The 26,060-nt window shown below is 64.3% G+C and overlaps 1 protein-coding gene across 9 annotated transcripts in view; it reads right to left on the bottom strand.

Annotated features, from left to right (window-relative positions):
* FBRSL1 (fibrosin like 1) overlaps positions 1-26,060 on the bottom strand; it is an 86,489-nt gene that overhangs the window by 45,600 nt on the left and 14,829 nt on the right. For 8 of the 9 annotated variants that reach the window (XM_082354749.1, XM_082354742.1, XM_082354744.1 and 5 more), the window contains exons 2-4: positions 24,388-24,588; positions 7,860-7,964; positions 5,627-5,662 (exon numbers count right to left, since the gene is read on the bottom strand). In XM_082354749.1, the coding sequence (XP_082210875.1) occupies positions 5,627-5,662; positions 7,860-7,964; positions 24,388-24,588 (342 nt within the window). Of the gene's footprint in view, positions 1-5,626; positions 5,663-7,859; positions 7,965-20,843; positions 23,553-24,387; positions 24,589-26,060 lie in introns of those variants that run through there. The other variant, XM_082354751.1, reaches the window with a different exon arrangement.

Below are 26,060 nucleotides of genomic sequence, written 5' to 3'. Positions count from 1 at the left end.
CATCACGGTCTGCTTCCCTGGGAATAACAACCGCGGATGTACCCACATGCCATGTTCAGAATCCCTCACAACTGGCCGAGGAGGCGGTGCTGACCCCCCTGCCCCAGGCCAGGCCAGGAGAGGTGCTGAATGACAGGGGCAGCGGGACGCAGGCTCTCTATCAGCCCACAGGGAAGGATTTCTGGGTCCTCCACCTGGTCAAATGTGGGGCACGGCTGCACCCCAGGACCCGGAGAGGTGGGCCAAGTGAAGGACAGACGAGGGAAGAACAGATGAACAGACGGACGGATGTATGGGCAGACGGTGCCTCCTGACAGAAGGCTGGCTGGGCACGGGCTGGGGTTGCATCACAGGTGAGGACACTGCCCACCGCACACCCGCCGTCCCTGGCGACCCCTTCCCAGCGGCCCCTTCCCGGCTGAGGACGGTCCTGTGCTCAGAGGTGGGAGGTGGGTGCAGTTCCCGGCTCCAGGGAGAGCCTGATGGGCTTCCATTGCTTTTGTACAAATTACGGCTGCTCTGCTCGGAAGAGGCCCGAGGAGCAGGGTAACGGGTGTCGTAAACCCGCCTCGTAAAGACGGAGCCTGCCGCAGGGCTGCGAGCGGGGCAGCCGGGTGGGTCAGAGGAGGCCCGGCCGCCAGAGCGAGCAGGGGCCGCTGCAGGGGCTGAGGGCGCTGAGCCGCGGCCGCGGTGGGCACGGGGGCAGGCAGGCCTCAGGACGGCCCAGGGGCCCCCCGGGCGCCCCTGCCAGCCTGCAGAACTCGCCGCCCGCGTCCACCAGCCCTCCCGCCCCTGAGGGCTCACGGGAGCCGACTCCCCCGCCACGTGCCGCGCCTCATCTTCAGCCACGATCGCCCCTGGCTTACGGGCAAAGCTGGCAAGTGACCTGCAGGCGGCCAACCAGGTACCCCGTCCCCGGCGGGCCACCTGCTCTGCCCTCCCGAGCCCCACACCGGGGCTCCCAGCAGGCAGGGCTGTGCCGCTCGCTCCTGCCAGAGAGGGTGACGGGGCAGAAACCCGAGCGTGGAGCCGGGAGCCACGACGAGCATGCCGGGAGGAGGGCTGGCAGGACCCACAGGGCGCGGGCGCGTGCACACGCGGCTCATGGGACACGGCCCTGCCGGCGTGGCTGGAGCTCAGCTGGCCTCGTCCACTGCCGCACCTCCCAGGGCTGTGCGCGGGCTGGTGCCAGCTGTCACACACGCGTGCACGGCGGACCTCCCCCGCAGAAGCCGCTGCGCCCCGAGCGTGAGAGGCCTCGTCAGGGTGGGTAGGGGCTCCGCTTCGTGAGCGGCCTGTGCGTCCCCAGGCTGCCCAGGTGCCGGCACCCTCTCATGAGGTGCTGACACTCCCACCAGAGAGGGGGGGCGTCCACAGCCCCTCCCCATGAGCCTAAGGGGTGCTTACGACAACAGAGCCTCAGGAGGCCACGCCGTGCCACCCGGAGCTGAGGCCACAGCACCGCTGCCGCTTCCTCCTAGCTCTCGGGACCCCGGGAACCAGCCAGCACGCTCGAGGAAGCCCAACCAGCCCGCCGGGCGAGGCCCACGTCAGAGGCACTGAGGCCACCAACCACGAGCTGGCAGCAAGCCCCAGATGGGGGAGGAAAGGAGCCTCCCGTGACCCCCAGATGTCGAGGTGTTTCCTCGACAATGAGCCCCTGTGCCCCCCCTCCCCGCCCCTCCAGACAGACGTCCTCGGCAACAGCTGGCTGGGCACAGCGCCAGCCTGGGCCCTGCCAGCCCTCGTGTCGGCTCTGTCTGGGCCACGCCAGCTGCTAGTTTTAACTCTGCCCTAGTGCCCAGGCTCCAGGGGGAAGGGCCCAGCCAGGGGCGCAGCAGCAGTCCCCTCCGCGGCCCCGGGGCAGGGCGCCAGCTGGGCCTTGACACGTCTTACTCGCCCACTTGCGCCAGGAATGCGAGGTGTGGCGGTCCCTGAGACCCGGGGCCGGTGCTGCAGTGCAGGTGATGTGAGATCGGCAGCTCAGAGGTCACTTCCAGAAACCCCCTTGAGGCAGTCACGCCCATCAGCTAACGATGCCTTGTGTATCTGTGTGTATGGGGGCCACTCCGGCAGGTTCGGCAGGTGGGGCCCCGCCCGACCCAGGTGAGCCTGGGCATCCTGGAGGCCGGGGTGCAGGCAGGTGCCCCTTCCTCCCAGCCCTCCGCCGCTCTACTGGGAACCGGAGTTAGAGGCTCACTGGCCGCCCCCGCACTGTTCCCGACACACGTGGGCCCCCCGGCCCAGGGCCTTCGCTCCCGGTGTGTGCGTGTGTGTCGGGGCCGCTCCGGTGTCAGGGCGAGGTGGGGAGGCCTTCCCGCCACGCCACGCAAACTCCTCCGCAGAGCTCACCACCTCCACGGGGGACGCTACTTATCCCCGGGGCAGGGGCGTTGGCTGTTTGATTCCTTTCCAGCCGCCACGACGGGCGGTGGGCGGTGACCGGTGCAGAGCAGACGCTCAACCCAGGTGTGTTGAGGGGAGGAGGGAAGAAACAAATGCACCCAAGCCCAGGGGAGGGCGGGAGGACCGCGGCTCAGCTGAGACTGGCCAGTGAGGGTGGGAGAGGTGCTGTGCCTTGGCCTCAGGCGGGCGAGGTGGAGGGCAGGCTTCCTCCCATTGGTGACAACCAGGGGCCGGGCCGGGGCGGGGCGGGGCTGGGTGGGAGGGGACGGCAGGGACGCCGGGGTGTGGCCAGTGCCGGGGGTCCCTTAGCAGAGACCCCTCCTGACAGTGGGCGCTGCAGCGGGGTCTCTGCCCCCGTGCCTCAGCGTCCTCATCTACAGGGTGGGCAGTCATCGCCAGGATAACAACGTCCACCCCGGAGGGTGGCCGTGGGACACCTGCCCGGGTCACTGCGGCGTCACTGCTGCTCGGCGTCCTCCGCTCCCGTCCCCGGGCAGCACGCTCGGGGTGGGGGCAGGGCCGGCCTCCCGCCTCGGCAGGAGTCTAGATACTCATTTCTCTTTAATAGAGGAAAGCCCCAAGTCCCCAGCTTCGGCGGGAGACGAATCCTCGTGTCCTTGGTTGCAAGCAGCCAAATTAGGAAAATTACTTTCTAAGTAATCCTATGCCGCTAACGCACCTCTGACGGCGGGCTGGGGAGGCTGCACGGAGCTTTTGGGACGGACGCTGTTGGGGATGAACGATAATTGGGGATTTGCTGGGGATAAATCTCGGCAAATTAAACTCTTTTAAGTACGGTCTATAAACCAGGTCAGATGACAAATGCCCCCGCCCCCCGCCCTGTCACCTAGTACGGGGGGAGGGACGCTGTCGAGGAGAGGCAAGCACAAGCATGACCCCTGCTGGGCCTGAGGCCCCAACTGCAGACACGCACAGGCGGCAAGGGACACACAGGCCAAGGTACACACCTACACGCAATGCCACGTGGCCAGACACACACACACACACACACGTACTGCAGAATCACAGTTGTACATGTACAGAGGCACCCGTGCCACGTCCAGACACAGGCTCTCAGATGGACACTTACATGCAGATACACACGTGTGGCAGGCACACACCCACCTGCTACATCCACAGACACATCCGGGCACCTCCAGACAGACATTCGAGAGGACAAGACCCAGACACACACACAGATGGCCAGAGAGAAACACGTTACGCTTCTACGCGTAGGCGTGCAGCCGCACGGCCACACAGAGACACCGCCTCAAGGCACGTGCATGTGACCGACACATGTCAACACACAGGGGTACACAACACACACTCCCCTTTCACTGAGAGCCACACACAGACATGGCCCCCAACCTGAGTGGCACCCTCAGGTGTGTCTGAGGCCTCCACAGTGAAATCTGGATCTAGAGGCAGGACTGCAGCCGCCCTGAGCTCGGCCCAGCTGGCCTCCAAACCCCAGCCCCCTGGCTCCTGGCAGGGCCGCCTGCCTGGCCCCAGCCCCGAGCCGCTGCCTGCTGGGCAAGGGTCCTCTGGGCCCGTTTCCATTCCTCCAGCCCCAGGGGCAGCCCCCCCGCTACCACGCCAACTGGGCAAGAGGGCCACCAGGGCCGGGCTGACCACGCGTGCCCTGCAGCGCTGGCTGGCACACGTCAGGGACCTGCGGACACATCTGCTCACGCCAGGGCCTGGTGCGCACACGCAGGCGTCTGCAGACATGGTTCAGGAACCCCACGGCTGAAGAGCAGGCTGGGCCCCTGCCCGCCACCATCTGTCACTCCCGTGCAGCGGCGGCAGGGAGCTAAGCTGCAAGCAGCTGGCATGTTAATTACAGGTTCTTCTCCAGGAAACATTCAAAGCAGCGTTCTGGGGAGAAACCACGAATGACACATGGTGATTTGGAAGCAGAAGGGCCGCCCAGCAGCTCTGGCAAGGAGACTTGGGGCAGGGAGACCCCAGCTGCCCTGGGCGTCTCAGACACAGCGGGAAGCTCCACACAGGGCCTCCCTGGGCCCAGCCTCTCGGGACTCCTGGACCCTCTGGGACCGATGCAGGCCGGTGGGCCTTCTGGCCCCCACTGTCCCCGTTACCGTGCCAGCTCGCCCCAGTGCCGACCTGCACCACACTGCCAACCATCTCCCACAGCCCTGGTCCTGGCCCAGCTCCTGGCCTGAATGCCACTGCCAACACAGTCAGCTCCAGGGGAGGCTGGTGTGTCAGGACCGCCCAGGCCCGCGGGAGGAAGGAGCAGCACGGGCCATCGACCATGACCGTGACCAGAGATGAGAGCACCAAGGCTGCCCAAGGAGGGCAGAGGCCTCCCCAGGAAGACACCCCTCGGGCGGCCCCGGGACCACCACCCAGAAGTGTCCAGCCCCCCAGGTCAAAGGCTCGAAGACGCTGTGGCCTGGCCCGGGGTTAGAGGCAGAAGGCAGAGCTGCCTGGGCCAGCGGACCCTGGGGGTCGGGGAGCTGGGGGAGAGGACGGCCAGGGATCCATGGCTGTCCCTGCCACCCGGGGAATTAATGGGTTAATTACACACCCTATAAAAAGCCCCTGTGATTTAGAGAGGCTGCCTGTCAAATCCTGGAACTCTGGAACTCGCAGTAAATCAGGGGCTGCGGGGATGAGGCGGGCGGAGCCCAGGACCCTGCCCTCCAATGAGCCGAAACGGCTGTAAATCTGCAGAAATGGCTTTTATGGAGCTCTGGGTTTTATGGTGTCATTAACAGTCCTCCTGATACTTAAGAGGAAATGAAATAAAGTCGTGAGGAGGAGGCTGGGGGACAGGGACGGGGCCCCCCCTTGGCTGGAGTATCAGGCGGCAGCAGGCCGTCCCCCTCCTGCCCCTGGGCCCCAGACGACAGCTAAGGGACTGGGGCCGCACACCCCGGTCCAGACTCTCCGGCCCGGCCGAGTATGGTCCGGGAGATGGTGTCAGGGCACTGGGGGGCAGCTGCTCCACGGGTGGGACCCCTGACACCAGGCGCTGCCCCACAGGACCCAGAGGCAGAGTGTCCGGCCCACCCACACTCCTCGCAGGCCAGGGCTGCAGGAGGGATGCTCCCTCGGAACCTCCGCCCACTCTGGCCCCACCCCCAACCTGCACCAGCCCCCCCTCCAGCCTGGGGGCAGCGCCTGGCACAGTCGGGGCTCCTGAGGGCCAGGGTGCGGGGAGCAGACAGCAGAAGCAGGGCGGGACACTTACGGAGTAACCTCTGCCTGAGACCGCCTGCGCCGAGCTCTGCAGGGAAGGAAGAAGGACAGTCAGGAACCGGCGGCAGCCCCTGATGGCCACCCTCTCCTCCGAGGACCTGAGCAGGCAGAGCCCGGCAGCCCCCTCCGGGGTCTTTGCTGGAACTCTGGCCTGGGGCCACGCCGAGCACCATGGAGCCCAGATCAGCCTGGGGCCTGGCTTGAAGACCTGCACCAGGAGCCTTCCACCCCCAGACCGGGAGATGTGGTCCAGCCCAGCGGGGCCTCCCCACGTTCCTCGGGGACGGGCTCAGCCCTTGGCCAGATCTCAGCCCCTCCCAGAGGACCAACCCCACCTTTCCACACAGGGTTCTGGGCCAGGGGTCGACCCCCTCTCTGTGCTCAGGTCGACCTTTCCCTCACCACCCACCAGCCTCCCAGGTCACAGGGTCCAGCGGGAAACCTCGGGAAGCCTTCCTGGAGGAGGAGCTGGGCAACTGGGGCCTCAGATGTCAAGATGTGGGGGTCAGCTGTGGCCTGGAGGCTGGCAGCCACCCCAGAGGTCCTGTGAGGGGACCCCAACAATGCTTGATGGAGCTCCCTCTGGTTCAAAAGGGCATTTCGGATCCGATGGGAGAGACCAGTCAAGTGCATTTCACCAGCTCCCCAGGGCTGAGCCCTGAGGTCCAGGCGGACAGGACATGGTGACCGGGCAGGTGTGTGTGCGGGGGACATTGGCGCAGTCAGCGAGGGCGGGCCTGTCTGAGGTGTGTGGGACCCACAGACCAGGGTCCAGGCCGCACTGAGGTCACCAGGGTCCAGGCCGCGCTGAGGTCCAGGTGCCCGGATTCTTCTGGGAGGGGTGACCACTGCAGCCTGGCCCGCTCTGCTCTGCTCAGCTGAGGCCAGGCCACCCCTCCCCGCCCCAGGCAGACCCTGGCCGGCCCGGGCCAGCCCCTGGGGGTCTGCCAGGCCGAGCTCACCGCAGTGGGGGTCCCTTACCACCAGGGGTGGCCCAGCCCCAGGCCCTGCTAATGGGGGTGGGTAGGGTGCCATAATTGCCCCCAAGCTTGCGCCCTCACACCGCTGGCGCTGTGCTCAGAATCTGTCTCCGTTCATTTACTGCGGCTGGCAATTAGAGGAGTTCGAACTAGGGCAGCCCCCGCGGCCCCAGACAATTACCAGCCTATTTTCCCATCTTGTGGCAACAAGATCGGAGCCGGGCAATTAGGCCCTCCTCCCGGCCTCCCGTGCCCGCCCTCCCCCAGCCCCCATTTAAATGATAATGAGAGACGACTCGTTCCATTTAGCCCTGCAGAAAACCCATCTCTGCTCTGCGGCCACTTCTGCAGCTGGGGGTCAAGAAGACAAAGGCCTCTTCCAGGAGCAATGCCTCCTCCTGGGAACCCTTCTGCCTGAGTCGTCCCTCCCCCTGGGGCCCCTCTGTCCCCACCCCTAGCCCTGACATCACCTGCCCATCCCCTTCTCCAAGGTCCAGGGAGACCCAGGGGCCCTGGAGGGCCACCCAGCATCCCCACTGTGGGCCAAATCCCAGCGGCAGCTCCTGTGTGTTGCCTGCCTGGGTCATCCCCACACTGGGCCCCAAGAACACCCACCCCGGGACCTGAGCTCAGGGACCTGTCTTTTAGGCAGGACACCGAAGGGTGTCCCCGGACAGGCCAGCTTGTGCCTCGGCGGGGCAGCCTCCCCTCCGCGTGGCCCCCAGTGGCCACCTCAGCATCCAGGCAGAGACCTGGAATGCTGGACACGCAGGCCACTGCCAGCCTGAGCTGACAGGCCGGTCCGCCTGGGCAGGTGGGAGCGCTTCCAGCTTGTTCCCTGCAGTTCCAGACCTGCTCACCGGGCCAGAGACGCTCCCCCTACCCTTCTTAATAAACACATCTGTGCGAGTCATTCCCCATCCACATCCCTGCCGGATGCCTGCCTGGCACCAACCCCGAGCCCGCCCCCAGCGGGACACAGGACCTGCACCCCAGCACGGTCGCCTCCACGGGCCCTGGCCAGTGCCTCGTGGCTGCGCCTCATTCAAATCCCTCCTAACGGGGAAGCCCTAATTAGTGAAAAATCATGTTTTAATGAAGGCAGATGCTAATTGTGAGCACAAAACCCTCAGTTGAGACTCTGGGCCCCTAAGCAAACGGCTTGCCGTGTCTGAAGGTTGGGGGTTGGTCTGGCAGTCACCCCAGGGACCCAGAAATGCTCCGGTGAGCGGCTGGGCTACTCACGTCACTGAGCTGGTCCCGAGAACTGCTCCTCCGGGAGCTGGTGGCTTCTCGGACGCTGTCGCCGTCACTGTTGTGGTCGCCCCCTCTGGACACTGTGACCTTCATCTGGGGAACGGGAGACACGGGCTCAGCAAACACCCTGCAGGGTGGGGCCGGGGCACAGCCAGGCTCGGGCTCCTCCCCCCTCCGCGAGCCGGTCCCTCGGGGCTGAAACCTGGGGAGGGGGCGGCAGGGGCAGAGCCAAACATTTACAACCCAGTACCGCCCATTCCTACCCAGCATGGGAAAGAAATGCCTCCGAGAGCGAAGGGCGAGCACTCAGCAGCATGAACCGCTGCCGGCTCGGTCTCTCCTTTCCTCTCGCTGGCCCAGTGGATGACTGTAAAGACTCCTGGATGCGGAGCGGGCCAATGGGCCGCCCTGCCCTTTTCCACTCCACCAGGGCCGGTCAGGGGGCGTCAAGACAGGCCGGCGGCAGTTCACCCCCGCTCCCGGCATGCACACCACTCCCGGGCCCCTTCAGTCCTCACCACAACCCATGGTGGGCAGTCAGGGCTGCGAGGTCTGCAGAGCCACTCCCCGCTCTGTGTCCTAGGGCCATTACTCAACCTCTCTGTGCCTCAGTTCTGTCATCTGCAGAACGAAGCAAGTAGTACTCACTAGGACAGGTGCTGCTAGGTCATGTATCTGCCAGAATTTCTGTAGACCTGGCGGGCCCTCAGCTCTTTGCTCCTCACACAAAAGCCCTGTTAGATGCTTTGTGCCCACTTTAGAGGAGGAAACCAAGGCCTAGAGAGGTTACGTGACAGTGTGGAAAGTGGACCCAAATCCTGCTTGCATCTTTCTTTTTACTCGGAAATAGTTTCAAACCTCGCAAAACTGCGGGGCAGGGGTGCCCATCACGGCCCCAGACCTCCACCCTCCCAGGCCCAGGAACTCACCACCCCTGAACCAGGCCAGCCTCCACCCATGTCTTGCCAGCTCCTGGTGCCCTCCCGGCAGGACCCGCTGAGCTCGGCCATCCCACCACCTCCCGGTCTCTCCAGCCTCCCTGTGTTGGAACGTTCCCGCAGCTTCGTCTGGACACGCACTGACGGCCCACACCTTCGTCTGCGTGTCTGACGTCTCCTAGCAGCAGACCGAGGCCGTGGCTTTCGGCCGGCACGCTGCCTAGCACCCGATGACCCCTGCTCCAGGGGCTGCCACTGTCCCTGTGGGGCAGCGTGGGGGGCGTGCGGACGGCCTGCCCCCCTCTCCACCCCCAGGCCTCGCAGCCCAGCGCACAAGCTCGCGGAGCTCAGGAGTGCTCAGAAGCTGCGCCACGACCGGGGTCAGGCAGGCCCAGTCCTCCACACCCAGCCGTTTTTTCATAAGCATCCTTCAGCCCCAGAGACCCCAGCCGGGGCGGAAGGTCAGGACGGGTCAGCAAGGTGGACCAGCTATGCTCTGGAATATTCTCGAGTCCCCAGGAAACCCCCTTATGGCCTGAGCCCTTCTTCCTGCAGACCCCAGGGTGGGCTCGGCCAGAAGCCTCTCTCGAGGCAGCCCCTCAGAGCCCCTGCTCCCCAGGGCCAACCTAAGCCCTGAGATGGGGTACAACTCCCCAAAGCCACAGGCCCCTACACTGTGTGGCCAGCAGAGTGTAATGACAAAACACAGAACCAGTGTCCATCCACAGCCCGGGCCCTGGGTGCAAGGACCCTCTTGGGAAGCTGGAACAGCCACACCCGGGGGGAGCCCAGGCCTCAATACCACCCTCGCTCCCCACGGCAGGCCCAGGGTGGGGTTCCAGTCCTACCCCAGGCAGGAGCACCCCCATCGTGAGCCCGTGGCACCCCAGCTTCACTAGCTCCATCGTGCTCAGCCAAGCGGTGAATGCCCAGCCCCTGGGCCAGCGCTGCCTCTTCTGACTGTGCTTGAGCCTGTTTCCTCATCTGTGAAATGGGGGTGCCGACAGAGCCCTTCACAGGCACTATGGGGGTAAGAGGCTCTGTTTGTGAGCCGGAACCCTTCTCCAGCACCGAGAAGCCACCAGGTGTCCCTGTTGTCCCCAGTGGGCTCTAACTGCCCCGCAGGTATGGGCCTTTCTTGCCTCTGGACCCCGTGACAGGCCTCACCAAAAGGAGGGAACATGGGAGCCTGGGGGACCTTCCTCACCGCCTTGCTGGCAGGCAGCCTCTGTGAGAAAACAAACGCCCTAGTCCAGTGGTTTTCAAAGTGGGGTCCCCGGACCAGCAGCAGGAGGACCCAGGAGCTGGTTAGCAATGCAAACGCGCACCTTCAGGCCCCGCCCCAGACCTGCTGTGCCATCAGGCCCTCTGGGGGATTCTGCTGTGGCTCCAGTTGAGACTCACAGCTCTGATCATTAGTAATCACCCCCATGAGCCCCAACTCACTGCTGGGGGACAGTATTTCGGGTTGGGCTCGGAGCAGGGTCCCTGCCCAAGAAGAAGAAGGCTGGACCCAGAGACACTGCGAGGACAGGAAAGGCCTGGCGCAGGGCCGCTGTGTATAGTTGTGCAGGTTGCTCACTGCACAAGGACACCCAACGAAGCAGGAGGGGAAGCAGAGGCTGAAGAACAACCCACACACAGCTGAAATGTGAGGCGGGAGGATGCCACATTACACTTCATACATGCACACAAGTTGTCTCCTCCTCTCTAAGCTGGGCCTCAGAGAGGATGCCTTATCCTGACTCCTTGGTGGTGCCCTGCAGAGGGGGGCAGGCTGGGGTCTGTCATCCTTCCTCAGGCAGTCAGTTTTAGCTCTGAAAGCCCCATTTCCCAGAAAGTCCTGTAAAACTGAGTCCTGTGCCCTGGGAACCACCCCAACCCTGGACTGGGATGGCTGGTCACCTTCTCTTCCTAGGCCAGGACCCCAAACAGCCCAAGCTGGGCTCTGGCTGTCCTGTAGCCCCGCCTGCTTCCTAGCGGCTCAGAAATGCTGCTAGCCAGCTATGCCAGAAGGCCAGGGATGCCATGCCTCCACTTCTAGCTGGGGCTGGAGAGGTAAGATCAGAGTCCCTGGGCACTGATTGTCCTGGGAGGGCAGCTGGGAGCCCCTGTGCCTGTGCCCACCCCTGGGCCTTGCGGTCTATCCATCTGCCCATCCATCCATCCACCCATCCATCCATCCACCCTTCCACCTATCCACCCATCTACCCATCCACTCACCCGTCCATCCACCCATCCATCCATCCATCCACCCATCTACCTGTCCACTCATCCATCCATTCACCATCCGTTCACCTATCTATCCACCTATCCATTCACCCACGCGTCGTCCACCCATCCATCCATCCACCCACCCAAGGCTTACTGCGTGCCTATGAGCTGGCTCTATTCTGGGCAGTGAACACAAAGAGACCCAAGCCCCCGCCCTCCTGAAGCCACAAAGAGGCCGGCACACGGTCGGCAGACGGCCACAGGTGCTTTGGAAGGACAACAGCGGAGAAGAGCAAAGAAGGGTCGCCAGGGCGGGCCTCACTGAGAAGGTGACACTTCTGAAAGGCGAGGAGGTGGGTCACGGGGCTATCGGGAAGGGGGGGGGAGGGCACCGCTGGGAGCAATGAGGCTCCCTGGGGAGAGGAGAGCCCTAGCGGTTTCCGCGAGGTGTGCAAAATTCCTGAGCACGTACCAATCGGCTCGTGCAAGCCGGCACACCACCAGAACGCGTCCTCAGGCTGGCGGGGCCAGGACTCCCCTTTGGACGGGTGGATATGTGGAAGCAGGGCATTGCTCTCCAGCTGGCAGGGTCAGCTCACGGCCCTCAGAAGGGTGGCGAGAGGACACTTCCCTCAGACCAGCAGGGTCAGGGGCACCACCCTCAGACTGAAGCACCCCAGGAGCACCTGGGGTCCTGGGCTTTCTGGCCAGCAGGGCTCCCCTCCCCGCCCTGGGTTCTGTGGCACATCCCAGGAGGAAGCGTCTGTCTCCCGGGCCGGCCGCCAAGCGCACTTGGCCGCAGACAGGCAGCATGTGGTTCCACTTGGTGATCAGACCCCCAGAGTGTGGGGGGCGGGCGGCCAGCCCAGGGGGTGCGGCTGAGAAGGGGCTCAAGAGGTGGGACCCAGCGGTGTCCCCAGGCTGCCCCTCAAGCTGCACACCAGGTGGCTTCCCCCCTGGTGCGGAGAGGAAACGCCCTGGGCCCGGGATGCCCTGGGGCTGGCTGGGGGCGCCCGGCAGCCCTCTCTCCAGCAGTGAGCAGGCTCACAGGGAGTCCAGACCCTTCACAGACCAGCACCCACCAGAGCGCACAGATACGAGGGCGACTGAGAGCCCTGGACGGCCCTGCATGAACCCAACCCGGCCTCTCCTGCCCACATCCCGACCATCGCCCACCTGCTCCTGACACCTGCCCAGTGCCCCGCACGCACACCACCCGGCCGAGACCCTTGGCTGAAGCAGGGCGCATACAGGGCCCCCGCGACCCCTAGAGCCCTGCCGCGCAGACGGAACAGAGGCGCCCTCCCTCCGCACTCGCGACTGCTGCACGCGTGCAGATGCACACGCCACCTCTGGCGACAGTGGGGTGGCGGCCCCGGAGCTGTGCAGTGCACAACCCGGACAGCCGCACGCGACAGCCGCTGCAGGAGCTGGCGCCCCACCAGACGGTTCTGCCCGCAGACGACCATCCGCCCGTGCAGCTCTCGGGAGTGCACGCGAGTACACACACGTTCTCAGGGGCTCTGGGCTCTGCCCCATGCCTCTCCCCCCTGCCCCCCAGGGGTGGGAGGTGCCCTCTGGCCCACGGCCGGTCTGCACTGGCCTCCAGGATAAGGAGAGGCCCACTTGGCCTCCACACCTGCAGGCCTGGGAGGGGAAGGGGTGGAGGATGGCCTAGTGCAGACCCTGGGGAACCCTGCAAAGGGGGCTGCGGCTGAGGCCACCCAGAGTCTCCTTCAAACCAGTCAGGGGACAGGCTCTGGGAGGTGGGGCAAGGGTCAGGCACATCCCAGCGAGAAGGGAGTCGGGAAAAGTGCCCCCGTGGCCAACTCCACGACGCCCCTGCAGAAACCGAGCACAGGCTCCCGACAGCCCAGGCACCCCATCCCGTGTCCACTCAGCAAACACGCACAAACACGCATGTGCACACACCCGGCCTCTCCGTGCCGGGGCCACATGGCAACCCAGGCCTGCGGCGGAGGCTCCTCCTCCTTCACTCCCCACTCCTCCCAGCACCCCAGTTTCCTCTCAGGGACCACCCCCCGTGCAAAGCAGGCGCTCCTGGGCCTCCTCAGGGATCGGACACCGTGGGCCTGGGTCTCAGAGACCGTGTGGGCCCCCCAGGTGACTCCCCTGGGCACCTCAAGGGCGACTGGGCAGCCACAGGCCAAGCCCATGGCCCTGAGTGGCCCCCGCGGGCTGGACGGCGAGGCCGCGCCGCGCTCATCCACGAGAACCCACCTGCCTTCTCGCCCCCCCTCGTGCTCCCTGCCCGTTCCAGCCGGTCCCCAGTGTCCAGTGCGTTCTGGGGGCTCCGAAGCCTTCCGTGACCCCTCGGAGCAGGTGCCCGGCACAGCTAAGTGGGGGGCGACAGCCTGTCGTGTCCACCTGAAGCCTGGACTGCAGCAGGGTCCGAGGCCCAGGCTGTGCCGGGGATGGGGCCCCCTTCCCCCCGGTGCCCCGCCGCCTAGCCCCCCTGTCACCCCCACTACATCAGTGCCCCAGGGCTGTAAACCCAAAGCTCTGCCCAGGAAGCCCCTTGCCGCCTGACTACTTGCTCTGTACCCGGTTCCCTGTCGCTCAGGGGGCCGCCTGACCCCACGGAACCTGCACCCCGCCCCGCCTGGCACGTGACAGCAGCGAGGACATCACATCCTTTACTCTGTTCAGCCCCCCGCCCCCACCCTCCGAGCTCCAGGTCTGTGCTCTACCTCCACTCTGGGGAGCCCGGGCTTCGGGCGGGGCCATAGAGCAAGGCTGGCCCAGGGAGGGGCCCTTCTCGCAGACCGGGCAAACACACCCGCGAGGGGGCTGGTGGGCGGGTCAGACGCTGGGGTGGGCGAGGAAGGCCAGGGCCCCCGCCCCACCCGACAAGGCGGCCGGCACGGCCTCTCCTCCGCATGCGCACAGCACACCCCCCAGCTCCGCGTGGAGGACGGTCACCCCGAGTGCAGCACTGCAGGCTGGCGCCCGCGACTGACAGCAGCGCCTGCTGGTGAAGTGTGGTACTGCAGCTGCCGGGTGACCCGGGGAAGGGGGAGGGAGGGGGGCGGTCCTCCGGGCTGCGAGGGGGTGGAGGCTCCAGAACCATGCAGTCAGCCCTAAGGAGCCCCGGCTCTGGGCGTGGGCCCTGCTTCTCCCAGGAATCCTTCCCGATGTTCCCTCCACTCCTGCGTCACCAGGTGTCCCTCTGAGAGTGAAGCAGGGTCGCTGGACCGCGAGTGCCCAATAGGCAGGGGCGGTCCTCAGTCCCCACTACCTGGCATGGGGCCCGGCACAGTGAGGAGGGGTCCCACACCAGCACAGGGTCAGGGAGCGAGCTGCTGCCCTCTGAGGCTGGCCACCCCTCCCGCTGCTCCACATCCTTCCCCTGGGACTCGGCCGGGTGGGCAGATGGACAGGTGGGTGATTGATGGATGGATGGACAGATGGGGGATGGAGACGTACAACAGATTGTATACGGGACGCTGGCTGAGTTGAGGCTACAACCCGGGGAGCCAGCAGGCTCTGGGAGCTCTATGTAAGCAAGTGCATGTGAGTGTCCGCGACACCCTGCCTGTGCCTGAGTGTGGTCCCTCTTGCTGGGGGACAGCGGTAGTGTGCCGTGTCCCGCCCCCAGTCGTGCCAGTGGACTCTGGGTGTGTGTGCCACCAGAGCAGGGTCCCCTGGGCTCCATCTCGCCTCCACTCTTTGGCTGAGCCACTCAGCCTGCTCCATTGCTGTCCCCATCTGTCTGCTGAGTCAAGCCACAAGCACCTCCCCGCAGCTGCCCAGCCCTCCTCCAGTGTGAAGTTTGAAACACATAACTCAGCTCATGTCACTGTGCAGCTTAAAACCCCCCAGTGGCCCTCTGTGGGTGAGTGGCATTCACACTTGCCCAGGCCCTGCGCCACCCCCATCCCAGGGTACTGGCCAGCTGGCTCCTCGTCACTCGGGCCTCAGCTCGGGTCACTTCCTGGGTGAGGCCGCCCCGATCCCCTGGTCTAAAGCAGCCCCCTTCCGTTTCCAGGCAGGCCTGTTGTCACCCCCAAATCTCCCCACTCCTGTCACGCCTGTCTGGAACTCCAACGGGTGTCGTAGTCACCGAGGCATTCCTGGGTCCAGACAGGGACTGACAACAGAGCCCAAAGAAGTACACGCCGAACGGGCTGTGACAGCACGGCGGGCCGGGGACGTGGGGTGGGTGCCGGCCGCGCCCCAGGTGTCCACTCCCCTCCACCCTCCTCCCAACAGCGCCCCTCAGCAAGTCCCCCATGCTCCGTCCGCGTGAGGGTCCTGTCTGGGGTGGGGGCCCGTGTTGCAGGCCGCCTTGGCACCCAGCCTGCGGCTCCCTAGGCTGCAGGCCCCGGGCACAGATGCCAAAGCCACGGAAAGGCCAAGCACTCTGCCCTTAGGCCCTGCCAGGCCGCCGGATTCCCCCCGCAGGATGGGGCCAGGTGAGCCTGCCAAGGAGGCCAAAGCTGAGCCTCGCCCGGCCAGGCCTCACCCGGGAGGCGGGAGGAACCCTTCTACAAGGAATAACGATAAAGCAGTAACCACAATAAGAGCAGCAAACAAGCGTATCTAGCACGGACCGTGCACGCCAACTCAGTTTTTCATCTCAGCAACCTGAGGTGCATGCAGTAGTGACAGCGCCACTTTACACATGAGGAAACAGGCCATCTGAAAGGAGGAGTCCTTGCCTGGGGCCACTGCAGAGCCCGGGCCCCTAACCCTGGAACTGCACCTCCGCGTGTGTGGTCCCAGCCAGGCTGGCGCAGAGCCGACGATGACGATGACGATGACGATGAGGATGACGGCATGGGGGGGGAGGGGGAGAGGATGAAGAGAGACCCAGGAAAGCCCCCCGCGGTTGCCCCTCCCCACAAGCTGCAGCCCAGGCCTCAGAACAGGTGGAGGTGGGAGAAACCATCCACATTAAAGGAGCCAGGCATTTACAGCAGCTAGCCAGGACCCAGAATGGTTCTGACTTTAAATTGACTCACCGAAAACCCTTAGGGAGGGGTGTCATTACCCCACTGTACAGATGAGAAAACTGAGGCACCGAGGGGCAGTCACCTGCCCAAGGCCACACCGCTAGTAGGTGTCAGAGCTTATTCCCCACCACGATGCTCATCTGCCAGAGGTCAAGTGTGAATCTTCTGGAAGGACTCTACCCAGCCCAGTCTGGAAACTGTCTTATAAGTGATTAGAAAACCCCTGAACAAACTGGCAAACAAATATGGGCCCAGCCGACAGATGTGATGGTGAGGAGCACGGACGGGCCAACGTGGAGTGCACCCAGAACTCTGTCCCTCTCTGTCTCACTCTCGGCATTTACCGAGGCTCCAGGGGCCCAGCCCTCTGCCAGCCTCGGGGTTACCAGGCCTGGTGGAGGGGTGCAGATGAGAAATAACCACACCGCAGAAGGGTGAGCTGAAGAGAGGGGCACGGGGGACTTCCCTGGTGGTCCAGTGGTTAAGAATCCGCCTTCCAATGCAGGGGATGCGGGCTGGATCCCTGTTCAGGGAACTAAGATCCCACATGCCGCGGGGCAACTAAGCCCGCGCACCGCAACTAGAGAAGTCCACGTGCTGCAAGGAAGGCCCAGCGCAGCCAAAATAAAAATTAAAAAAAAAAAAAAAAAAAAAGCGGGAGAGGGGCACGGGCACAGGGGAGGGAGGGTGTGCGCGGAGGGGTGCGTGGTGCCGGAGCTGAGCCACAGGGTGAGTGAGCTGGCAGGCAGGCTGTGGGGGGGGGGTGGGGGGAGCTCAGGCCATATCCAGGAGCCAGGACTTCCCGAGGGTGGAGGGGACCTTCCAGAATGCTTTCAGCAAGGGAAGGGCATGCTCAAATGAGCTCCTTAGAGGAACCTCACTGTCCGCAGAGGGCAGGGAGACGGGGGCCGGCCAGCTGCTGCTGTCTTCCACGGAAAGGTCAGGGTCAAGGGCAGAGACTCTGGAGCCGAGCCACCTGGTTTGAATTCTGGCTCAGCCACTTTTCCTGCTTGTCTTGGGCAAGTTACGGAGATGCTTCCTCGTGTTGCTATTGCTTGTTTTTTGCTTCAGTGCCCTCACCTGAAAACGGCACTAGCAACACGCTGCCTCACAGGCGTGGTCGCTGAACACAGCCCCTGGGCCGACTGTGGGGTCAGCTTGTCTTTGCTGGTGAGACGGTGGTGGGCTGGCCGTGACGGGTAGGCACGGCATCCGGTGACAAAGCCAATTTCTTTAACAGGTACAGGACTATTCAGATCACCTATTTCATCTTATGTCGGTTTTGGCAAGTTGTATTTTTCAAAAAATTTGCTCATTTCACCTAAGTTGTTCAATTACTGGAATAAAATTGTTTCTGTGCCATCCTTTCCATGTCTGTAGCACCTGCAGTGGTAGTTCCTTTTTCGTTCCTAACATTGGTAATCTGTGTTCTTTTTTGCTTGATCAGTCTAACTAGGGAGTTCTCAATTTTGTTGGTGTTTTCCAAGAAACAATTTTTGGCTTTATTTTCTCTATTGTTTGCTTTCTGGTTCACTAATTACGCTCTCATTTGTATTCGCCCCTTTCTTCTTTAGGATACTTTCCTCTTCTCTTTCTAGCTTCTTCAGGTCACTGATCTTGAACCTGTCTTCTTTTCTAACACGAGCACTGAAACTGGAGGTCTCACTCCGAACACTACTTTAGCTGCACCCCACACATTCTATACGGTGAATTTTTGTTTCCATTTGAATTTTCTAATGAAACCCTGCTCAGAAGGACAGTCAGGAGGCAGAAGCGAAGGACTGGCCTGGGTAGGAGTGAGCAGTGGAAGACTGCTCCCTGTTTCTGGCCCAATCACCGGGGCAGACGCAAGGCTCCCCACTGAAGTGCGGGGAAGCTTTAGAGCTGTGTTCTGGCTTGTTCTCGCTCAGTGCGGGGGCCGTGGCATCTGAGTGGAGGGTCTCGGCTCTGGATACACAGGCCTGGTGCTCAAGGGGAGGTTCTAGGCTGACACGCGCTCGGCTTTGCGGTCCAGTGGTGAGGGGTCAAACCAAGGCTGGCTGAGCGAGAGAATGAGGAAACCAACAAGAGCAGCAAGTGTGGGGAGAAAGTGACCTTGGGAAGGTCACCTCCCCGGCCTGCCGGCTCTGAGACACACTGGACCAGTCTGAGGCCAGTCTCAACTGAGAAGGGCTGCATAAGGGCAGAGTAAGATACACGCTGCTTTTCCAAGACTTGGTACAAAAAAACACTGGAATATCCCATTGATAGTTTTCATACTGACTGCATATTGAAACGATACTACTTGGAATGCAGCTGGCCCTCGGTGTCCGTGGGGGGCTGGTTCCAGGAGCCCCCTGCAGATACTGAAATCCACGGTTGCTCAGGTCCCTCATAGAAAATGACGTAGCCCAGTCAGCCCGCTGCGTCCGCGGATACACAGAGCTGACGGTACACGGATTTAAAATACATTAGGGTTAATTTTGTCTCTTCTCTTCACACTTGCACTGTGGGTCCTGTTACAGTCCTATCCAAGAGCGCCGCTCCAAGCTTCGTCTGCAGGGTCAGGACCTGCCTTTTGACAAGGCCCCTGGGGCCCCTCCAGGGGTTTGGGCGGTGCACCCCTCCGTCTCAGGCCCCCCAGTCCCACCCCTGGGATAGGTTTCTTGCCAAGCCCCCCAGGCAAGGGCAGGTGGCTGGGCATGGACACCATCTTCCTTAGACACCACCACCCCTGCTCTGACGAGCTGCTAGGGGCGTCTTGCGGTCAATGCAGCCCCTGGCTGGGAGGAGGCGGGCCAGCCAGACGTCTGTGCACACCAGACGCACGCTTGCCTCTCCTAACGTACTGGGGGACTGAGTCACGTTCCGCGTCTGCTGGGACAGAGGCTTCACGGGGCGCGGGTGGTCTGCTTCAGTCGGGACGCATCCGCAGCGTTGGCGCCTTAGGTGCTGACGAAGTCCTCGTGCGGGGAGCGGCCGGGCCAGGGGCCTGTCCTCCCCAGAGTGTCTCCCACGTGAAGGAGCAGGCCGTGTTGGGAGCGACCAGGCGTTCACGTGTGGAGCACCTCCGTGCTCGGAAGAGGTGCGTGCACACGCGCACGTGGGCAAGGCCTGCGCACAGCAGCAGACGAGCCGTCTTCCCCAGGAAACTGCCAGCCTGGACTGGGTGCCCCAGGCGGGCGCTGCAAGTGGCGTGCGGTCCCCCGTGAGGGCCGGGGACTCGTCAGGGGCCGCCCACGCTCACCTCCCGGCGCTGCCCTGCCGCCCACGGGGCGGATCCCCAGGGGTCTCCTTACGAAGCACCTGCGCAGTACGCTCCACCTCTGGCCGCTTTTGGATGGACCACCTGCTCTCCCCTCCCCCTTCAACCTGGCAGCAAATCACAACCACCACTGCCCTTGCCCATCACAGGTTTAACAGGGACGAGGCGCCGAGTCAGGGGCTCCTGCCCAGAAGGTGCCTGTCCCCTCCCCACGGCCCAGTCTGCAGAAGGGGAGGTGGGCTGCAGGGCCGGAGGAGAGGTCCCAGTAGAGCACTGTGCCCAGGCTCTGGTCTCCGTCCGAGGGCTCCCTGGGGCAGCATGGGGCCTCCCCCAGAGCCCCATGACACCCCCAAAGACTCACTCCAGCCCCACCCATCAGGCTGGGCTGCCCTACTCTCCCTGTGACGGGGTGGGCCACCCCCCACACCCCTGACCTCGGGGCCAGGTCAATTGCCAGGGCCCCAACCTCTGCCACCAGGCCATGCAGAGCCCACACAGCTGTGTCCTTTGGCCAACAAAGTGAGTCATCAAATTAGAATTAGCCACCAAAGTTTCAAAAATCACTGAATCCACAGAAAAACCCAGGTTTCCAGTTGTTCGCAGAAACAAAGATCTGGCCACACTGGACCTATATTTTCTCATGGCAACACGGGTCCCCCAGGACACGACACACGCAGTCCAGTCTCCTCCGTGGCCAGCGGGTGCCTCGCCAAAGTGCACACCCCTCAGGGTCCCAGCACTCTGAACCTGAGGCCAGCCGCGGCCGTGCGGAGCCCCGGAGGGGTTAGAGGGCCCCTGCAGGTTCAGGCGGAAGCCAAGCCCCTTCCTCAGCAGCGATCACGCAGGGAACAGCCCCACCCCAGTCACCACGGAGCTCCCCCATGGCCGGAGCACTTCCGGAGGGGAAGAAGGAGGGTGGCCCCAGCCGTGGCGTCCCTGTGGGCTCAGGCCTCTTCCCCACCCCCCTTCTGCCATCAGAGGCGGTGCCCCGACAGTCCTGTCTGCCCCACTAAGTGGCACCCAAGCACTGCAGCCAACATGCCCAGAGCAGAAAGGCCTAGAAAGGCAGCAGCTGCACCCGTCCAGTCCTGGCCTGCCCGTGCCACGCCCAGACAAGAGCACGGGGCCGGGGGCGCGGGCGGTGCAGCGATGCTCGCGCTGCCCCTCGGGCTGGGAGGTCAGGGCAGCGGGAGGGAGGGGGCGGCCTGAAGCCTTGCCACCCTCAGTGCATGACGACAGGGAACAGTGGGAACGAACGTGAAGGGTCAACGACCAGACCTCAGAAGCGCCTTCAGTGGCATCTAGAAACAGACCCCTTCCAGAGCCGGGGCTCCAAAACAGGACAGGTGGAGCCAGTCCATCAAGGAGGCTGCCAGGGAGGCCTGGAGGGCGATTATGGCCAGCTGAGTGCCCCCAGGCCCACACCATGCGACGCAGTGAGCCAGGTCCAGGCCAGGCGCCCCCTCCCCTGGCTGCTCTCCCGCAGCTCAGCCGGAACGGAATGAACGACAGGCAAGTCCAGATGTGCAGAAAACCACTTGTCGGAGTAAATCACTTCCCGTACGACACATACTTTGTTAAATTACAAACACTGATGCTGTTATAAAAATAATGGCACAGCACTTTTTATTTTCTTTAATCAGAAAAATAAGCCCCATGTTTCTGGGAGGGAGACCAGGTTATCTGTAGGCTCTGCTCTAGGTGTCAGGACCCCCGGAGGGCCAGGGCCCTCATGACCAAGCAGGGAGGAAGGCTCGGGTCTGGAAACCGGGGGGCACCTCCGTGGCCTCCATGAACCGGGTCGGTATTAGAGGTGGCTGTCACAGCCGGATGAGACTGGGCGCACAGAGCACTGAGTGGGAGCCTGGCCAGGGCATCCCTGGTGGCCGACGCTGCTCTCCCACCTTGTGCCCAGGACTCCAGGAGCACTAGCGTGGGGCTGCCCTGAGCCAGACGTCAGGGGCAAGGGGTGGTGACCCTTGAGCGCAGGTGCGGGTCGGGTGGGAGTGGGGGGCAGCAGAGAAAGTTTTGTAGTGTGAGGTCTGTCCTGATAGGGGACGTCCTAGGGGGCCAGGCGCCGGAAAGCTGTAGGGGACGAATGGGATGCTGGGAGGGGACACTGTGGGAATGGCCTCAGGCCCTGCAGGCTTTCTTGGTCCAAAGCTGGGGGGTGGACAGGAGACTGCCCCCGGCTTCAGTGCTCAGTCACTGGGGTGGAAGAAGAGTGCTGACGGGGGGCCTCCTGTCTCAGCAGCAGTTGCTACTCAACCACAGACAGCCCTGAGCACCCCTCGTGTCCCCTCTCCACAGTCACAGGACTCTAGCACTGGACAAACATCACCCTTTGCAGAGGGAAGCAGCAGGACCTCAGGCCTGGCTCTGGTTGTGCCCACATTCTGCCTGGTGGGGGGCGGGAACGCACACTGGCCAGACGGGGTGGGGCCCGAGGAGGGCAAGGCCTACAGCCGGCACGCCCCCCGAAGTCACACAGGCACACACTCCACGCACACGCGGACACCTGCAGACCACACGCCGCGTATACGCGCGCACACACTCACACACTGGCTGCGCAGCACACCCGGGCACGGAAGGCCAACGTCAAGGACACGTGGGCACTCAGAGGCACAGACAGATGCCAAGGGACCCCCCACCCCACAAGCCTGAGCCCCTGGGGGTGGCTGTGCGCTCTCTCCCGGGGGCGTGCGCGTCACAAAGCAGCGGGCATGGCGGGGGCCAGCCTGGTGGGAGGTGGGAAGGCGCTGTGGTCCTCTCCGCTCTTCCCGGCGTGGGGGGCCTCAGCTCGCTGGTGGCCCTGCAGGGGCTCCTGTCTGCTGGGCCTCAGCCTCCAGCCGCAAACGGCCCGGCCTGTCCGGAGAAGGCCTCCGGCCAGTCCGACAACACATCTCGGGCCACAGGCTGAGGGGGCCTTGGCCCGGCCCAGCACAGCCACACCTGGGGTGGTCTGGGAAAACGAGCGTCAGGCTCCAGGGCTCACAGATGGGGCCTGGCGGGCCACTGCAGGGGTGGAGGATCGAGTCCGTCGTGACCTCAGGGGCCGGCAGGGTTGGCCCGGGGCCAGGAGGGAGAGCTGGGGCTGATGGGCCCGGACCAGGTCCAGCAGGGACTGCCGTGGCTGGCTCGGGGGCCCCAGGAGAGGCCGGCGGGGTGGGGCTGGCCGGCCCAGGAGTGACGGGCGCTCAGGTATGGGGAGTAACGGCTGGGGCTGGCAGGGCTGGCTCGGACCCAGAAGTGACCGCAGGGGCTGGCAGGGCTGTTTCGGGCCCAAAAGTGGCCGCTTTCGTCGGCACGGCTGTTCTGGGCCCAAGAGTGGCCGCTTGGGTGGGTGAGGCTGTTCTGGGTCCATGAGTGGCCGCTTTTGCTGGCACGGCTGTCCAGGGCCCAACAGTGAAGGCTTGGGGGGGCCAGGCTGCTCTGGGGTTTCGACTAATTGCTGGGGCTGACTTAGGCCCAGGAGTGACCGCCGGGGGCGGCTGGGCTGGCCCAGGAGGGACCTTCGGGGCTGGCACGGGGCTAGGGACACCCGCCGGGGGCAGCAGCACTGGCCTGAGAGTGAGCTGGTGGGCCGGCGACGTGGACGCAGCATGAGGAGTGACTGTGGGGGCTGGCACCGCTGGCACTGGGCTAGCAGTGACCGAAGCGGCCGGCACCGCTGTCCTGAGGATGCCCTGCCGGGCTGGCCACGGAGACACGGGCCCATCCACGACCGCGTGGGCCAGCAGCGGTGCCAGAGGGCCAGCAGGGACCGACAGAGGTGGCATGGTGCCAGGACAGACCGCAGGGGCCGGCAGCGGTGCCACGGGGCCAAGATGGACCGCAGGGGTCGACAGAGGTGACACGGGGCCAGGATGGACCGCAGGGGCCGGCAGCGCTGCCACGGGGCCAGTAGGGAGCGCAGGCGCCGGCAGCGCTGCCTGGGGGCTAGGAGTGCCCAACGCGGCTGGCGGGGCTGAGCCGGGAGTGACCGCTGGGGCCGGCAGGGCTGATCTGGGGCTGGAAGCAGCTGCTGGGGCCGGCAGGGCTGACCTGGACCCAGAAGTGACCGCCGGGGCTGGCTGGGCTGTCTTGGGCCCAGAAGTGACCGCTGGGGCCAGCTGCGCTGACCCGGGAGTGGCCGCTGGGGCTGGAAGGGCTGCCCAGGGTCCGGGAGAGCCCGACGGGGCTGGCAGCGCTGACACGGGGCTGGGAGTGACCCCTGGGGCTGGCTGGGCTGGAGCTGCTGCTGGCGCTGGGCCGGGCCGTTCTGGTCCCAGTGGTTGGCTGGGAGCGGCCCCCCTTCTGGGGAGCACACCTGCATGGAAGAAAGAGCACGTGTCCACCTGGGCAGGTGTGCCTGTAGACCCCCCATCCAGCCCAGGCCCCTGAGACATGCTGCCCCCTCACCAGCATTCCAATCCCCAAGGGAGTTGAAAGTGGAGTGTGAAACACCAAGAAAAACCCCTCTCGGAAAAGAAGGCGCAAACCAGTGAGTCCCTGGAGAGGAAAACAGCTGTAGTGCTGAGCCGACACCTAGGACAGAACCCTGTACTCTGGGAGAAAGCCCCTGGCCCCAGTCTCCCTGCCCCATGCCAGCTGAGCTCTGGGTGACAGCAAGGATGGCTCCTCCCACCGAGGGCCCGCTCCCAGCGGGGCTGCTCCTTGCACCTGGTCCACCAACCACAACTGACGTGACTCCCTCCCTGTCTTGCAGACCCACTGCGTTTCGCGTAAGTTTAGCACGTGGAGAGCACCCAGCGATGAGCCCGGTCCCCACGTGTTACAGACACGCTGGACACCCCACAGTCGGCGGAGCCTGACAGACGCAATGGGGAAACGGGGCCAGCCTATCCGCGGGTGCGCCCTCCAGCCCCGCCCGAGCCAAGCACCCCCTGCCCCCAGTTCCTGGGTTCCTGGCCTGGTTTGCCACCCCCCTCCCGGGGTGCCTCCTGCCTCCGCTCAGAACCCTCAGACTTCCAGCAGGCGGCTGCCCCCGGCCCCAGTCCACGTGTGCCCCTAATCCCACACCCGACAACGATGGAGCACGTTGCCAGGCAGGCCCAGATGCCGATGGGTGGTGTCCAGGTGCGGCTGTGGCCCCCAGGCCGCCCGGGAGCCCTTGATTCGGAGTGGGAGGGCCCAGCGCTCACCTGCTTGGCGGGCTGCAGCGGGGCCTTCTTCTCCCCTCGGTCGCAGGTGGGCTCCAGGTCCTGCTCGGAGCTGCCTGCCTCCAGGGGCCGCCCGTTCTCACCAGGCTCTGCAGACGGGCAGTTTTCTGACTCACGGGGCTTCTTGACAAGGCGACGTTCCCACTTCTCCTTCCGCTCGTGTGGCTTCAGGGCCATGTCCTTCTGTGGGGTGAGGAAGGACAAAGCCAGTTAATCGGTGGTGACACGATTCCAAGTGTTATCCCACCAGTGACACCATGAGAGACTACGTTGTGCCAAAGGTGGGGCCCTGGGCATGTGACAGCACCTACCTGGAGATGCCACTCCCTGCCACCCCCCCACAGTGGGCTGTCAGGCTGCCACACCTCGGGAAGGAGCCTCCCATCCTGGGAGGGCCGCACGAGGGGGAATGAAGGGAGATGGATGAATGGTAGGGGGCAGATGGGTCTGATGAGCGTGGGTGGGCCTGTCAGGACTGGGGGTCTGAGGAGGGTGACTGGGGTGAGTTTCCCGAGGAGCCCAGCCAGTAACGTGGGGCCCTGATCCTTGGCCCGGTGTGAGGCCTCACCCAAGCTCAGCAGGAAGCAGCTCCTGAGACCGGCAGCTGTGCTGGCCTTCAGGAGGCATGGCCCATCCTGGGGGTGCCCTCTGGATCCCTGGTCTGAGACCAGGGTGAGCCCTGGGCTGAGGGTCATCACCGCAGTAGCTGGCCACAGGCAGAGATGCTGCAACTCCAGCTGCCCCATCCCCTGGTCCTGAGCCACCCGTGGGTTTATCAGCCCAACTCCAGGATGCCCAACTGGCATCCTGACCCAATGCGGGAGCCTGTCTTGGGAAAGCAGTCTCCATGTCAGCCAGGTGTGCAGAGCTTCAGCGACCCCAGATGTCATCCCTAGAGCAGGGACCTGGGCCCGCCTTGCTCACAGCTGTGCCCAGTGCCTGGAGCCGGGCCTGACACACAGTGGGTGTGTAATAAGCACGTGCTAAAACGATGCCGACAACGGCAGCATGGGCGGCTGGGCCTCTGCACTGCCCGCGCAGCTCCTACTGGGCCAAGGGGGCCTGGACCCGCCCCCACCTGCAGCTCTGCCAATGTGCCCAGAGATGCTGGCATTCACTGGTGGTGAAGAGGCAAGGGGCACCCACCGGCCTCTTGCTTGGGTCCATGGGGAAACAGGGGCAGCGCCAGCGCCACTGGGCTGCTGAAGAGAGAGGTAAGGAAATGCCAACAAGGGACCCAGAAGGTTCCGAAAGCATCTGCCCAAGAAGGAGGGAAAGAGGAAAGCCTGAATGAGGGCAATGGTGACTTGTCCCAGGTGACACCCTCACGGCCCCCCAGGAAATGTCCCCTGGACCGGCAGCAGGGAAAGGGATGTGCTGTGCTTGGCGCGCGGGGTCCTCTGACCTGGAGCCAGCAGCTCCCTCAAGGCGACTCCCCACACCCCTCCTCCCGTCCAGTGAAGGGGGCCCACAACTCCCAGAATTCGAGAGGAGTGCCAATGAGGTCAGCCAGACTGGAGCTGCCCCTCCAGGCACGGAAGCCCCCCAGCTGCCCCGCCTGGTGTGGCCCGCGGCTCGGCCTGGGAGCAGCCACGTCCAATCGCAGGCTGACTGACCACCCCCCCTCGGCGGCTGCACACAGTCGCGGCTGCACA

The sequence above is a fragment of the Balaenoptera borealis genome (assembly GCF_965194805.1).
Source record: "Balaenoptera borealis genome assembly, chromosome: 14".
Classification (NCBI taxonomy): Eukaryota; Metazoa; Chordata; class Mammalia; order Artiodactyla; family Balaenopteridae; genus Balaenoptera; species Balaenoptera borealis.
The sequence above is the reverse complement of the archived record's forward strand: the minus strand, read 5'-3'. Positions and strand labels throughout refer to the sequence as shown.